Source organism: Crocodylus siamensis, chromosome 12 (assembly GCF_052110815.1).
Source record: "Crocodylus siamensis isolate JL-2025a chromosome 12, ASM5211081v1, whole genome shotgun sequence".
NCBI classification, from domain to species: Eukaryota; Metazoa; Chordata; order Crocodylia; family Crocodylidae; genus Crocodylus; species Crocodylus siamensis.
Genome location: NC_143406.1, coordinates 49,160,902 through 49,177,135, shown reverse-complemented (window position 1 = coordinate 49,177,135; position 16,234 = coordinate 49,160,902). Strand labels below are relative to the sequence as shown.

The 16,234-nt window shown below is 47.8% G+C and overlaps 1 protein-coding gene across 3 annotated transcripts; it reads left to right on the top strand.

The window, feature by feature from the left end:
* The first annotated feature begins 6,517 nt into the window (after window positions 1-6,517).
* ZDHHC4 (zDHHC palmitoyltransferase 4) lies at window positions 6,518-16,156 on the top strand. Of its 3 annotated transcripts, XM_090023704.1 has the most exons (7): window positions 6,518-6,611; window positions 7,243-7,373; window positions 10,574-10,647; window positions 11,850-12,028; window positions 13,113-13,238; window positions 14,148-14,392; window positions 15,038-16,156. In XM_090023704.1, the coding sequence occupies exons 2-7, from the start codon at window positions 7,251-7,253 to the stop codon at window positions 15,320-15,322; spliced, it is 1,032 nt and encodes a 343-aa protein (XP_089879830.1). In that variant the 5' UTR covers window positions 6,518-6,611; window positions 7,243-7,250; the 3' UTR covers window positions 15,323-16,156. The 3 variants fall into 3 exon arrangements, with proteins under 3 accessions (XP_089879830.1, XP_089879831.1, XP_089879829.1); XM_090023705.1 differs by lacking the exon at window positions 13,113-13,238; XM_090023703.1 differs by lacking the exons at window positions 6,518-6,611; window positions 7,243-7,373 and having other exon boundaries at window positions 7,995-10,647.
* Window positions 16,157-16,234: the final 78 nt, after the last annotated feature.

Below are 16,234 nucleotides of genomic sequence, written 5' to 3'. Positions count from 1 at the left end.
AGAACCAGGTAGCTACCCTCCATCACCGTGACCCAGGCTGGCAGAGCTAGACATGGGAGTCCAGGAAGGCAGGGAAGCCCATGATAATGCACATTGCTATTAAATGGCTATCCTCTGATTTCCCCCCTTTATTTCCTCACACTTCAGGATCCCAGGGCTTAGTGAGCTAAGAGCTTCTAGGGTATTATACCTCCTGCTGCAACACCAGCTGGAACAACTCAGATGGGAAACTGGGGGAGGGACACAACATCCCAGTATGAACCATATGAAAGGCTTTCTTCTGGACCAGTGAGGGCTGAATACCAGGTGATGCTGCTTAGTGCGGTGGTCCAGAACAGCAATCTCCCAAGAGACCCATTACTGGAGACACTTAAAATTTAACTGCATAAAGCCTTGGAGAGGAAGCTGCAGGCAATGCTCCGGCCTTGCTAGAAGGCAAACATGATGCTCCGTCTGTGCCCAGCACTTACGAGCTCTGTGTAACCGTATTGCTGCCATAAACAGAATGAGGATATCAGCCTCTCTCCTCATTCCCCTTCTACCTCAGCTCTACTCTACACAAGTGGCCATGCTGCAGTTCCTCTGAGGGCCCCAGTCCCACATTAAACAACTGAAATAAATGGTGTTTCCATGTCCAGGTCCTAGCAGAGAAGACAGAAAAGGTCAGGATGCCCTGGGACTGCAGAAAGGCAAACTCTGTGTTTGGGGGACCGGGTCCTAGAAGACCTTTACCTAGCAAAAAAGCTCTTTCACCAGCTGAAGCCAATCACGCCTGGATGGGGGTGTTCGGTGGTGAATATTGTGCTCTCTGGTGGTGACACACATATGTGCACAGGAATGTCAAAAGAGATTTTCTCTCACTATTAAAGCCACTCAGTATCCAGGTCAAAAACTGTGATGCATTTTCAGCTTTAGGAAATCAAAACCCTCCTGTCTCCTTTTTCCAATATATTTTCAAAGTCACTGGGTAATTCAAACCACCAAACGCTGCCTGACAGTGAGCTGCATGCCTCAGTCAGCAAAAGGAACCTGTCTGCTGTAACACTGAAGAAACCTCAGATCAAAAGGCTAAAGCTATGGATAATAAAAAGACTTCTCCTGTTTCTTTGCAAACCACCTTCCAGACTTCTGGGTCAGACGAAGCTCAGTGTGTGGCGACTGCTGTCCATGGCCTTTGGCCTGAATAATCTTCCCCTCTTTCCAATTCAGACTCATCCTACTATTACTGGACTTATTGGGTGGGGGTTTTTTTTAAGACGTTTTAGAAAACTATACCCCAAAATAATATCCAGCTGCTGATGGGTATCAGTGCCCAGCCTGTGCTGCTCTGTGGCACTCTTAGTTATGATGATTTTGACAGCTAGCTTCACAGGCAGGCACGGCACTGCAGGCACATAATATTGAAAGTTCCTGTCCCTAGGATCTTACACTCAAATTTAGACATGAACCAGGGCTCCCAAACCATGTCCAACTAAGCACCCCATTAACAACACAGCTGGGAACAGAGGGCCACATCTCACGTGCACAAGCATCCAGTATGCCAAATAAACCCCCACCCACCCCCAGAATAGCTGCCTGTACTTGGAGCAATGCACTGAACGTGCCTGTGGTTTGTATCCACCAGCAAACAAAATCTGCAGCTCCTTGGCTCTGTCCTACCACGCAAAGAGAGGGACAGAATGACCATGGACTGCCGGACAGGGCGCCATATTTGACCCGAGGTTACACTTGGGGTAGGTGCTGCCCACAAATTAATATTTTGGTTGCATTTGCTGCCTCCCAGGTTCTACTTCAGCCCTGTCTTTGTCAGGAATTTAACCAAGGACTGGCTCCCTTTACCTGAAATACCCTTCTGGCTTTCTGAAGCTACTCCTCCTGACTAGATGAATCAGCTTCCTTAGTGAGAAAGCATCCCATGCAAGGCTTACCTCTTGTGCACAGGGTCTAGCCAGCGGCAGACTGGCACCAGGAAGGCTACCTGACAAAACCATCACAACAGCTTCAAAGCTTTTGGATCAGTTACCTGTTGGCGGTAACTGCCTGAGTTTCTATGGCAAATTCTATCCAGGCACGGTAACTTAATAGGCCATTCATTAGCAGGCTGCGCTATAGAGCATCCTGCAGAACAGGAGTACAGAGTGTGCTGGGAGGTACAGGAATGGTTTCAGCTGACACTGTCACCAATCGAAGAACCAAGAGAAATTTTTTCAGGCTCTAAAAGCTTTAGCCAACTTGGAGCTAGTTTCCAAGGGGTGTATATGGCAAGCAAAAGGTGAGGAAGCAGATTACAGTGGACCTGCAAGGCAAGATGCTGCTCCCATCAGACACTGCAACAAACTCATCCCTGCTTTAACTCCAGAGGTTTACAGCACATATGACATCGGTTACTGAGGGGCACCGTGCAGCAACTGAGGTCCAACTGCTCCTAGAGATGCCCAGGGAGTTATCTCTGGGATCAGAAATCTTCAGAGAGGGAAGCACAAGTATGTGTTGGGACCAGCCCTCCCTGCACTGCCCAGGTCAGAGGCAACTGCAATCACTTTCCGGTTTGTCCTTGTTTTACCACTCCACTGTTCTCAGCATGTTCCATTAAAAAAAAAAAAAAAAAGGCAGCTTTAAAAATCAGTTTGCGAGGGGTCATGATGCCAGACTGAGCTATCTGAAAGGAGGTTACTGGGGGAGCCCAAGTGATAGAGGCTTATCCAATTATATAACGACCAGCTGCAGTCTTTCAACTTTACCTTGTCTCGTGATTCTTGCCATATGGGGCTGGATGCTGGCACCCTTCGTCTATCTGTCTGCCTTTCTTCTCAAAAAGTTGGCCCCAAGGGATTCTTTATGACTCCCTTATCACTGCACCCTAAACATTTGTCATGTTATCTCTCTCGCCTGCTCCCTGGATGTGCAATCTGACTCCCATTCAAGAAGAGTGGTTGCTCCTCAAGGGAGCGATCCTCGATGCACAAGCTAAGTCTATTCCATCTTAGAGAAAAGGCAGCAAGACGACACAGCAGCCCCCCTGGCTCTCCAGGGACCTAGCAGACCTCCTGAGGCTAAAAAGAAAGGCCTACAAAGGATGGAGGACAGGATTCACCTCCAAGGAGGATTACTCCACGCTGGTCCGGTCCTGCAGGGACCAAACCAGGAAAGCCAAGGCTGCAACTGAACTCCAACTAGCTTTGAGCATCAAGGACAATAAAGAGTCCTTTTTCAGATATGTGGGGAGCTGGAGGAAAAGCAAGGGCAACATTGGACCCCTGCTGAACCAGATGGGACAACTGACAACTGATGCCCAGGAAAAAGCCAACCTATTAAATGGTACTTTGTGTCAGTCTTTCATCAGTCCCATGGGACACCCATGCCCGCTATGGGACAGGGAGGTCAAGGTGAGGGAGATCCCCTGCCCTCCATTAATGCTGACCTCGTGAATGACCATCTTGAGAAGCTGGATACCTTCAAGTCAGCTGGCCCTAACAGTCTACACCCCAGGGTACTCAAGGAGCTGGCGAGCATCATAGCCCAGCCCCTGGCACGGATCTTTGAAAACTCCTGGCGCTCTGGTGAAGTGCCCGAAGACTGGAAGAAAGCCAATGTGGTGCCAATCTTCAAGGAAGGGATGAAAGTGGATCCAGCTAACTATAGGCCCATCAGCCTGACTTCTTTCTTGGGGAAGATCTTAGAAAAGTTTATTAAAGAGGCCATCCTTAATGGACTGGCTGATGCCAATATCCTAAAGGATAGTCAGCATGGGTTTGTTACGGGTAGGTCTTGCTTGACTAATCTCATTTCCTTCCACGACCGGGTGACCTATCACCCAGACAAGGGAAAAGAGATTGATGTCCTATATCCTGACTTCAGAAAAGCCTTCGATCTGGTACCCCATGACCACCTCTTGGCGAAACTGGCCAGTTGTAGCCTTGGGTCCACCATGATCCGCTGGCTGGGAAATTGGCTCCATGGTCAGACCCAGAAGGTAGTAATTGATGGAAAACACTCATCATGGTGTCCTGTGACCAGTGGGGTCCCCCAAGGCTCTGTCCTTGGACCCATACTGTTCAACATCTTCATTAATGATGTGGACATTGGAGTCAGGAGTGGACTGGCCAAGTTCACCAATGACACCAAACTTTGGGGCAAAGCATCCACACCAGAAGACAGGCGGGTGGGTGATCCAGGCTGACCTGGACAGGCTCAGCAAATGGGCGGACGAGAACCTGGTGTTTAACACCGAAAAAAGCAAGGTTCTCCACCTTGGGAAAAAAAACCTGCAGCATCCTTGTAGGCTCGGCAGTGCTATGCTGGCTAGCACTACAGAAGAAAGAGACTTGGGGGGTCATCATTAACCACAAGATGAACATAAGCCTGCAATGTGATGCTGCGGCTAGTAAAGCAACCAAAACGCTGGCTTGCATCCATAGATGCTTCTCAAGCAGATCCCGGGGCGTCATTCTCCCCCTGTACTTGGCCTTGGTGAGGCTGCAGCTGGAGTACTGCGTCCAGTTTTGGGCTCCACAATTCAAAAAGGATGTGGAGAAGCTTGAAAGAGTCCAGAGGAGAGCCACGCGCATGATCAGAGGTCAGGAAAACAGATTTTACAATGACATGGGGCACTTTAGCCTGGAAAAGCGCAGGTTCAGGGGTGATCTGACGGCCACCTATAAGTTTATCAGGGGTGACCACCAGGATCTGGGGGAAGTCTGTTCACCAGAGCGCCCCAAGGGATGACGAGGTCAAACGGTCATAAACTACTGTAAGACAGTTTCAGGCTGGACATAAGGAAGAATTTCTTTACTGTCCGAGCCCCCAAGGTCTGGAACAGCCTGCCATCGGAGGTGGTTCAAGCACCAACATTGAACCCTTTCAGGAGCAAATTGGATGCTTATCTTGCTGGGATCCTATGACCCCAGCTGACTTCCTGCCCTTCGGGCGGGGGGGCTGGACTCGATGATCTTCCGAAGTCCCTTCCAGTCCTAATGTCTATGAAATCTATGAAAACCCAGCAGTTCTCAACATTTTTAGACTCGAGGCACCCCTCAGTAGACTCAAGGGCCCCCCTTCCAAAACTTTTGGGAATTGAGCAGCACCCCATTTCAAAAATGAACTTATTTATTACAATGCTAACCTCCTTGGGTAGTGGGGCCAGGGGAATGGCCAGGCATGGACAAGCCAGATGTAGCACCCTTTTCAGACTCTTGCAAGCGCCCCAGGGTGGCCCGGCACCTGGTTGGGAATTCCTGAGCTAACCCTTCCTCACAACATGCTCCCGCAGGAGCGGGTCTGGTAACAAGGTGGCAGGTCTCAGGAGCGATACACCTTGGAGGAGAGCTGGGGAAGCTTTTCCGTCAAGGATGTGAGCTCTGAGGTAGGGTTTGTGCTCAGAGGAAGCAGGCAGCCACACAAAGGATTGCAATTCTGGAATCTGGGGAATTGTTTTGTGAACCGTAGGCAACGTCACCAAAGACTTCGCTGCCTGGGGATTAACTTACCACCCTGTGCCGAAGTAACAAATGTGGCCTTGATGCCGTGACCGCATCATATGCGAGGAGGTGCTCCTTGGCAGGGGAAACACCTTGCATCTGGGTTAACAAAGGCAGTTTTCCTTACGGGATAACTGTTTTTCTGGCATGGTTTAGCGCTGGGGCTTGAAGCTGACTTTATGGAAAGGGCAGGCTCCTCTCTACCTTGCTCTTGCGGCCGTACGGCTGAGGGCAGGCGAAACTTGGGGGCAGCCGAACCTCGGCCTCCGGGCTTGGGCCTGCAGTAGGATGCCAGCCAGGAGACGTTGGAAATATCTGGAGCCCCGGGGCCGAGGTGGAGGATGCATGCCGGTTGTAGGGCCATTTATGTTTCTGGATTGACTTGATTTGGTGGGGAACATGAACAATGTCTTTAAAAAAGTAAATAAATAAATAAGGAGGTGTGCCTCGGCGCTTCCAACTGGGCCTTCTGGTAAGACATTGGAAATGGGGGCTGTATTGTTCATTTTTAATTTCACAGATGGGCTCTCAGCTTGGAGGACTCATTGCTTTGCCCGGCTGCCTGCCATTTGTGGTCATCGCTGTGCCGCGTTTGCAACTGGAGTGCTGGACAGGCAGACTTCTCCTCACAAGCGGGGTCTCTCATGTCCCCATGAATGCTGCCAGTGTGGGGGCAATCCCCACCATCTCCGCCCCATCCTGCTGAAGACATCTGGGGGGCATTGAGTCCCCTGGCCCACGCAAGGCAGTTGGTGATGTGACCTCGGCTCACCGTGACAGCGATGCGAGCGCCGTGACGTCGTGAAGCAGCACGTGACAAGAACATGACGTCACACAAACCAAGGACTTTTGGGCGATGTGACGTCACACTGCCCATGGTGTGATGTCACGCGGGGGGCGGGGATGATGGAGGGGGCGTGACATCACCACAAGGCGCACACCGACCGCGCGAGTCTTGGGGAGATAGAGCGGGTCACTTCCGGTGTGCCTGAGGGGGACTTCCGGTCCTATAGGAGGCACTTCCGCTTCAGGAACCGGAAGGCCCGCCCCTGCAGCTGTCAGGGCTGGCCGCCGGCGGGTCACGTAACGCGGGGCGCAGCGCGGCGGCCGGTTCCCGAGCGCTGTTGGGCGGCGGTGAGCACGGGAGGCCCCCTATAGAGTTCACAAGTCCCGCGTTGGGACACTCGGGCACCCCTAGACACCCCACATGGGGTCACTGTGGCACCCCTAGGCACCCCACATAGGGTCCCCCAAAATCCCCTGTATGTCTCATGAGGTCACTCCAGCATCTCCTGTACACCCCATATAGGGTCACTGGCACCCCAATACAACCACCATAGGGTCACCCCGTCACCCTCCATACACCTCCATAGGGTCACTGAGGCACCCCTGCCCCTCCCGTGTGGGCGAGAGCGGGCGTTGCAGTGGCGCCCGCGGGGGGCAGGAAGGGCAGCTCTCTCCCGGCTGCAGGCATCCTCAGCAACCCCAGAGACCGCTCGGGCGCCGCAGTCTTAGCAGATCCGTAGCTTTCCAGTGCCATTGTCGTGCATTCCTGTTTGTCCTTGTGTGTGTTTTATACCCACCTGCTCTGAAATGCCTCACGTGCACTGTTGAAGCTGCGCAGGAAGCGGTGCTCTGAAATCAACTGTTCGGAGCCAGTTCCTGTATTTTACTGGTCTAATAAAACAACACGCAGTGTTTCTAATCCCAGACACTGAAGTGCAGCAGGAGGCAAACTTGACAAGCTGCTTTTGCTGTGTTGCAGGATTCAAGATGGACTTTTTGGCTCTCTTCGTGATTTACGTGTGTTTAGTTCTGGCTGGCGTTGCTCTAGTCTGCTTTTGTGCAGGAAGAAAGCAGCGTGTCCCTGCCAGAGGTATGCATTGCATAACCCAGGTAAGCAAGCCAACATTAACCGTTACGTTCGTGCCAGGTAGTAGCAGCGTCTCCTTAGTGTAAATATGAGTGCACACCAGCGCAGGGTGAGTCTCCGTCTCTGACTCACATGGGCACAAGATGCATCTCTGCGGGGCTAAGCATGGTGCTTGCTAAACCATACAGAACAGGGAGATCTGGCACATTACCTATATCCCAGAATGCACAGAAAGTAGAAAAGAGCTCATCACTTATTTGCTTGGATTCAGTCCTGTCCAGGCCTTGCAGGTTTAGAGGCCGTCGGCAGAACAGATGAGGGATGATAGAGATGTGGGTTGGCTCCTTCCTGGGAGATCCCTGTATGACAGTGTGTGAGGAATCATAGCAATTAAGGGCTGGAAGGGACCTCAAAAGATCACTGAGTCCAATCCCCCTGTTCTGGGCAGGAATACTGTGGAGATCAAATAATCCCAGCAAGGCGTCAGTGTCCAGTCTCCTCAAGAAGACTTCCAAGGTTGGGGATGGCACCACCTCCTTGGGAAGTCTATTTTGGTCACCCTTACCATAAAGAAGCTCTTCCTTACATCCAACCTGAAACCGTCCTCTAACAGTTCATGGCCATTGTTGCTTGTCCTCCCCTGGGGCGCCCTAGTGAGCAGGTTTTCATCCAAGAATGCAGAGGATGGAGCAGAAACAGCCTATATCAGCCTGCCTATGGTAAGCTGGGAAGAGCTCTCTCCCTGATTCTACCCAGCATCTCTGGACTCTGAGTTTTCAAGGAATTTGGGTGGCGACGTAATTTTCATGTGGACACCTCCATGGAGCCCAAGGCATACCCCTCTAAGTAGATGTAAACAGACATCATGAATAGAAATGCAGTTTCCTCCATGTCTTAATCACCAGTTCAAACGCTGCAGAGAGTGACCAAAACTCAGTGCTATCTCATACTAAATGGCCTTTCTGCAGTGAGATCTCTGTCCAGTTAACAGCTCTTTCTGTCAGATTGCGCTATCACATTTAGCAGCTGGTCTCAGCAGAAGCACCAAAATCTGCACAAGCTGCAGACACAGAATTCCCCACTCAGCAAATCCCTTTGTTCACCAGCAGGGGGAAGTTTGCACAGCTGTTACTCTGCGTTGTTTCTGTTCTGCAGATAAACGAAGGGTGTAATTATCTGGGGCTGCAAAACCAACACCAAAATTTAGCGCACATGAACATACCACTCGGTGCATGGAATGACTGCCAAATAGTGCTAGCTTGCATGTGACAATTGAAAAATGACATTGGTTCAGTGGCATTGGATGATAATTCAGAGCCCCAAAGCCCTGTGGACTCGTGTTTTACAGCATTTGTGGCTGACAGCAAAAGTTTGTTTTGAATTTTGATGGAGAATAAAAATAACAGACGCCTGGAAGTTGACTGTAAACCTTTCAGAAAAAAAATATTTGTCAAATGTTACTAAACAACACGGATGTCATAGTGCTGCTTGCCTAGATTATGCTAACAAGTGTAGTGAGGAATTTTAAAAGAGGATTAAAGATTTTCAGGGTTACTTGAATGACATGAATGAAGAGAATTTAGAACAAGAAGAAACAAATAGTTTAGATTCTTCAAAATATTTCTGTGTAAACAGAAAGTAATAATGCTGTACTATAGGCAGGGAAAGAACATTGAAAAGTCAGTCTAGTAACTAGTCGCATTTAACATTTAATTATACAACTGAGCTGATCCTGGCTTTAATACTGGCAGTATTTTCTTTTCCTTTTGCATTATACTGGTCTTGAATCAATACACAGAGCAAGTTACTCATCAGCCTTCCTTTCTTACTTAAAATGACTTTTTCTTTTTTTGCCATGAACACAAAATATATTATAAATACCATTTAAGATGTAAAGAAGTACTTGTTTCTTCAGAGAAATGTAATTTGAAATTCTCACAAGATAATCAATGGCAGGGCAATTTCCAGTATCGATAAAAAGTATCTTTTAAACGACGGTTTCTAGCCCCTGGTTCCAAAGTGCATAAATCCACAGGTTGTAGAAGTCGGATCTGGCTGCATTATTTTAACTACCTTGCATGTATATTCTGAGCAATAAAATGATGTACTTACACATACCACAGCTGTTTCTAGCTCTCTGACAGGTCAGCTTCCATCCTACAGTTCTGGTTTTCATGCTTCCACTGGCTCATTGGGGTGAAATGGTTGCAGTCTATTTACAGGTCTCTCCATATGCTTCTGTAACCATTGGAGGCGAACGCAACAGTCTCAAGAGCCTTTGTGCTTTGGCTAACATGAATGCTGTTTAGTTCAAGGGGGGTGGGGAAGCCCTCTGAAAGAGCTCCTTATCCTGCACCACATTAATTTTTACATGGAAGGAAATTGGGTGTTTCCTTTTGCCAGCTCTCAAATCAACAATGGATGACAATTAACACATGTCCGTGTTGTTAATTGAAAACCGGGTTTTGAAAGACTCCTGGTAAGTTGTTTTTATGCTTAGTTGTGTCTAATGCACCTCCTACACCTCTAGTGTAGCCTCTTTTTTTTTTAATCTCCTGCAAACAGCCATCAGACACACCAGTGAGAAGACTTATGCATAACATCTCTCCCAAGCCTCATGTCTCTTGTTGTCTTGTCACATCTGAGAGAAGACATGAGGTGCAGTGTATTTTTGCTTGCTCGTCACGGGTAGCTGTTCTGCTTTGCTGCTGTGCACCTTGCACCACTGATGAAGTGGAGTGTTGCTATAGAGATAAGTTGTCTTGTGCACGGCTCGTGAAGAGACGAGCAGTCCTGCAGCACTGAGTCAGCTAAGTGTATTCCTGAATGGAAGCAGGCAGCTCTTCCCTCCTCTGCATATGGCAGGTTTTGAAGTAACAGTCAGAAAAACATAAAGCTGTTGAATTGGATAGGCTTAGGATTAGTTTCCGTGAATTTTTAGAGATCAAGTAGGATTTTTAAACACACCTACCTGTTTATCAAGGGGCATCAATAGCCGTTGTATAAATCCAGCCCCCCATTCACTAGCTTCCCTGCCTGTAAAATGGGTATAATGTTTACCTCAGAGGCATTCGGAGGTGTTATTAATGTTTGTCCTACACTCAGGAATGCCCAGAGGGAAGGTGCAACAGACACATTCAGTATTACACTGTTTGAAGTTTTCACAGGGGAGAACAAGCACTCAAGTGCAACTCAAGTGACATGGTGTTTTCATTTGCTGCAGGTATTTTCATTCATAGTCCCAACACGGCTTCAAAGAGCAGTGCAGAGGGTGCTTCAGAGGCTCTTACACACACGGTACCACACTTTTTTTCCTTTAACACCCTTTTCCTGGCCTGTTTCTGATCATCCTACTGGCACCCGCAAAGCCATGCTAGATTGCACTTAAATGCACTTCTGTCTTTGTCAGGGGCTACCATGGATTCTGGTCTTCTTCCTCTGTTGAGAGGATGTTAACCCTTAAAGAATGAAGTAAATTTTACAGATAACATAATGTAGCTCAACAGTTCTCTCTAGGTACTTTGGGTACTGGGAGAGCTCCAGTTGTCTGTGTTCAGGTTAGTCAGCCAGGCTGTCACGAGAGCCAGCAAAAGCAGAGACAGATCTGGAATTTATTTCTGGACTTCGCACAGAAATTGATGTCAAGAGCAGCATGAAAACCGTAGCATAAAATGGAGCCTTTTTGGCAATGGAGAGTTCAAGCTGTAATAAAGTGTGCACTGCTGATAGCATAGAACTGATACCTAATGGGGTGGTGCTAGTTGACTTGTGACACAGCAGCAGAGCTAACGGACCTGTCCTTCCCTTCAGCCTCCACCATTGGTGCACCCATTTTTTGGGCCATTGCTGGGCTCAGGGTGCTGTACGTCCTGCAAGTCCAAACGTTAGAGAAACAGCACACAATTCAAACGTCTCTAGTGGCATCTGCAGCCTTTTTCACAGGCCTGAGCTCGTGTTTGCCCTTAATAACCTCCCAAAATGCCACCCGTCTGTTCACTTGCTGCTTCTGCCTTTCCCTTTGGACTGCTAAGCTGTGCATTTCTTAAAGTGAAGATGGTGCTGAATTGGCTTATTCAGTGCTTCTAGAACAGTTCTGGGGATCACGCCAAGTCTCTGCCAGCACTGTGTTATTGTCTGAGACCTGGCCTGTCATAATGGCAAATGTCGGTGCCCACATGGGCCCCTCTTAATTATGAGACATTGTACTTGGCTTATTGAGATTGACTAGAACAAGCAAGCAGATTTGGGAAGGTCATGCAGGGAGGGGTCTCCAGCTGTGAGAGCTCTTTCTGCTGGCTTCAGGAGAACTCACGATGTAACACCAGGCAAGAGAGCAGTTGGCTGGGCTGCTGGGGAATCTGAGTTAGGCCTGTGAGACCGGGAACCCAGCGGGGAGCTTGGGGAAAGTCCTTGCTGCTGAAGCCTTCTGTCCAAGCGCAGCTCCTCTCACGACTTGGGTTCTGGTTGTGAAATGGGCTGCCCTTCCCCTCTGGTTCCAGAAACAGCCTGTTTGCTGGCCTGCACGTAGCTTTGGAGGCAGCAGTTTACGGTGAATACACTTGGGAAGTGTTTGGCTACTGCCAAGAGCTGGAGTTCAACACGGGCTTCCTTCTGCTGCCATACCTGCTGCTTGCGGTGAACACGGGGGCTTTCGTGCTGTGCGCTTTGACCAACCCAGGTAAGCTCCGGCCGTGTGCCCGTGGCAGCTGTGTGAAAACAGAATATAAAAACAAAGTGACTAGTAAATGAAGGCTCAGACGTTACGTGGTGTCCTGCTAGAAATCCAAGGCATGCAGCTTTTACTGGGGAAATGGGTGCGCTGTGTGAGTGACGGTCACGTTGCCTTTGACTTAGTGCCTCCTCCAATGGCTCAGCGCATCCTTGAATTGACCAGAAGCACTCTCAGCCTTGTGTGGTGCACTGTTCCCTGCATCCCAGTGTCTTAGTGCTCCAAATACAAAGGATTGAAATGACAAGTGGCAGTTTGACCTTTCCCCTCAGCACTTCCCCCACAAAAAACTATGGTGTGTGTGTGTGGGGGGGGGGAATGGGGGGATGTTAAGAGCACTTTGCTTGTAATTACCCACTAGCAAGGAGGAGAGCAGGCTGGTTGTATGTTCTGTATTGTGCCTATGTGCTCCGAAGGCTGGAATGCTAAAGCTTCCAGAACAGGGAGTGGGACCTGGCAACTCTTGTGATTAGGAGCCAGGATTGCATCCTAATTGACTCTGCACCTTTGGTCAAATGATCTCACGTCCCCGTTTCTTCCTCCACCCATCACCGCTGTAACTGCTACCTGCTGTGATGGGCTTGGTTGAAAGGAGGGGTCTGAGCGGAGAATGGCTGCCAGCAGAAAGTATCCTGGAAGAGTTCTGAAACCAAGAGAGAGCATTTTTTGAACAGGTGTTGAAGGGGGAAAGCCAAGGGAGGGGATGATTTATAGTGCACTCCTCCCCTTTCCAAAGCACTGCCATCCTCCTGATTTTATACCCTTTGTTCTGTTTGCTGTGTGTTTCTCGTGGGTCTGGGTCAAGTTGCAAACATCAGTATTTTGTAACTTGACTTCCATCCAGTAAGATGTTGCCATAGGGAATAGTGCCAAACATGGGCTTAGTACCCTTAGCAATTCATTACAGCCATCAACATTCCTGCCATATTCTGGCAACACACAGACGGATTCGAAAGGCAGAAGCAGCCCTGTGCTCTACTAAATGTTGTGAAGAGAAAGAGTTTGCTCCTCCATGGCACTGTTTCTCTTCTAGGTACAATAACAGAATCAAATCAAGTGTCTTATCTTCGGGTTTACGCACACGACGGTGCGATGTTTCAGAAAGGCGTCATGTGTCGCACGTGCCACATGGAAAAGCCGGCCAGGTCAAAGCACTGCAGTAAGAGTTGTCATCGTTATGCTTGTTGAGATATAAAACAAAATCAACCTTCTACTAAATCAATTTCTTACCAATAATGGCCACTCCCATGCCTTTAATATAGTTCCCCAGATGAAGTCTAGCACAAGGTCGTTGGTGTTCTTGTTCATTTGTAGGAAGGCCTGGCCTCCAGCTCACTAGCCCAACTCCATAGCTTGGCTGCTTATAAACCCCCTGAACAGAGGTTCCCAGGCGTCTGAGACTACAGCTGTGGAGACTAGAACCTTGGTTGGTTCCGGAGAATGTCTTGCAGGCACAGTCTCTTACGTGTGGCTCTAGATTTGCACTTTGTAGAAAAGACACTGGGAAAGCAAGCTGGCTACCCACATGGGGAAGTTAGAGCAGTGACAGTGACATGAAAAGGCCTTACCTCCCAAGACCCGAGTTCAGGATTTGTGTTTCTCTTGAAGAACATGGTGGTCTTGCCATCACCTAAAACAGAGCAGGGAGCTGCTCTCTCTTGCCTGTGCCGCTGTAGGCAGTTTTAGCCTTGGTTGATCTTTTTGAAGTTAAGTTTTTCTAACTGATGGACAAGTTGAAGCAGTTTCTCTCATTTATCCTTTAAAAGCACAGAAGTGACACGTGCTCTTGGAAAAGTTTTTTGGCTTTTCTCTGAGTCTTATGACTATACCAGGTTGTTAGAAGGGACTTGGAAGGCTGTTTAGATTGTCACAACCACCACCAGATGCTCCTGCACACGCACCTAACCCTGTAAGATTAGGCACTTGTCTCTGCTTGTACCAGAACAGCAAATGCTCATCGTAGTCCTGGACAGGCCTTTAAAAGAACTATGCCATGCTGCATAAAAATCTCCAATGTCCTTTAAAAGCCAGATAACTTACATTGCCTTGTATTTCCTTTTTTGATCAGGTGTTTGTAACTTCTGTGTACATCGTTTTGACCACCACTGTGTTTGGGTCAACAACTGTATCGGGGCCTTCAACATGAGATATTTCGTCATTTACCTCTTCACTCTGACTGCTATGGCTGCTGACATTGCAATCATAACAGTAGCCTTCCTAATCCAAGTAGTGCTGCTATCAAATATGATGTACGGGAGTTACATTGATGAACAAGGGCAGGAGCACGAGGTTGAGATTCCCTTTCTTATTCAGGTAAACTCCAAGTATCTAGACTTTAACCTGCTTCTGAGTGTGCAGCCTGATCAAAGGCTTGATTTGGTCTCATCTGTTAAGAATCCTCTTGCACATCCATCTCTTATATAAGGGTGGAGGGCCTATGGGCTTCATAGCAGGGAGCCCAGACATATTGTTAGAGGAATTGTCATCACAGGCACTTCAAAGTATACAATTGTCGTAGGTATCAGTTTCTTCAGAAAAGCCATTTCTCTGAATTCCAGCTCAATGCAAAGCTTTGATACATACAGACATGGTCTTACAGAAATCAGGTTAACATTATCCCGTACAAATGAGTTTTTAAAGGAGCATGCCAGATTGTTTACTGTCCTTGACATGTCAAAGCAGACCCCTTCCCATCCAGTGGAAGTTAAATATCTCATAGGGCTGTTAGATACACGGTTCCCCCAGGGGTGTATTTCTGGTTAACTCTGACTACACACATAGCCCGTGGGCCGGCAGAACTGGGGAGATAAGATAACCAAAATGCAGAAGTGGTTCATTTTGGAGTTGCCCTTAGAGAGCTGAACTGCATTGTGATTAACAGCACTGATTGGAGTGCTCTGAAATCAGAGGGTACGGCCTGTGCCTTTAAAGCCACTTACTACTTGTCTGTCTTTGCAGCACCTGTTCCTGATCTTTCCCAGGATCATCTTTATGCTTGGCTTTGTGATAGTCCTCTCTCTGGTACTGGGGGCATACTGCTGTTTCACTCTGTACTTGGCTCTCACGAACCAAACATCCAATGAGTGGTATAAATCGAGAAGATATGAGTGCCCTCACTGCCAGGCGCAGCAGCCCCACAACAAGCACACTGCATACAGGAATGCATACTCTAAAGGAGTTTGGATCAACATAAAGGAAATCATTAAACCTCCCAGAATCTCAGAAAGAAAGAAAAAAACCTGAGGAAATTTAACTCTTTTTAAAAATGTCTTCTTTAATTTCTGCCAGGGGTTTCCTAGGCCACAAAGGACTCTTGAAAGGACACTAATGTCCACTAAGTGCTACAATTCAGGGATTTTGCTCTGAAGAACATAACTGTAAAATACAGTTGTTAATACATTCATTTTGCAGACAGCAATCAGTTTATATCTGTGCCACTGAACATAATTGATTAAGATGATGGGTCTCAGTAGAAAGCAGCCATTTAAGATGCGATTATAGTTCAATGCATCCTAAAATGTTCTGTCGTCTTCAGTAAGTTTTGAGTGGCAGAATTAAAGCTAAGGTATGATGCTAGCCTTGGGGAAGCCACATTTCATATGTGCTTAAGAACTAAAGAACATGAAGCAGGATCATAACTATCACAAAAGGAAGAAAAAAAATATCAAACTATGCAAATAAAGCCTTCAAGGAACTGTATTAAGTATTGTAATAAAATTAACATACAAGTCCTTGAAAAGGCCCTTTCAGTGCATTTTAGGGTAAACAGACAGTTCATGAAAGGAACGTGTTAAATCTTATAGTTATGTAGGCATATCAGCTCTGTGCGAGTATGCCCAAAGCGCTAGTATGCTGTACAGCTAATCTTAGATTTATGGATTATATCTAGGTCTTGGGTCCCTTGAGAAAACCGTGGCTCACATGTATTACCAAGAACCGCACTACTTGTTGCCACCTCATCTGTATAGGACTGCTGAATACTTTATTCTATATTTTTTCTTTTAAAATAAATGGAAAAGCCATCCAAACCCCTCACCAAAGACTTATCATAGCTCTGTTGCAGGCTTCCTGGCCTAACAGGCTGTAGCCCAGCTGCATCAGCAAGTAGGAGATTTGTGCTTGGTTTTGAATTAAAGATACCCAAAGCCTGCTCTT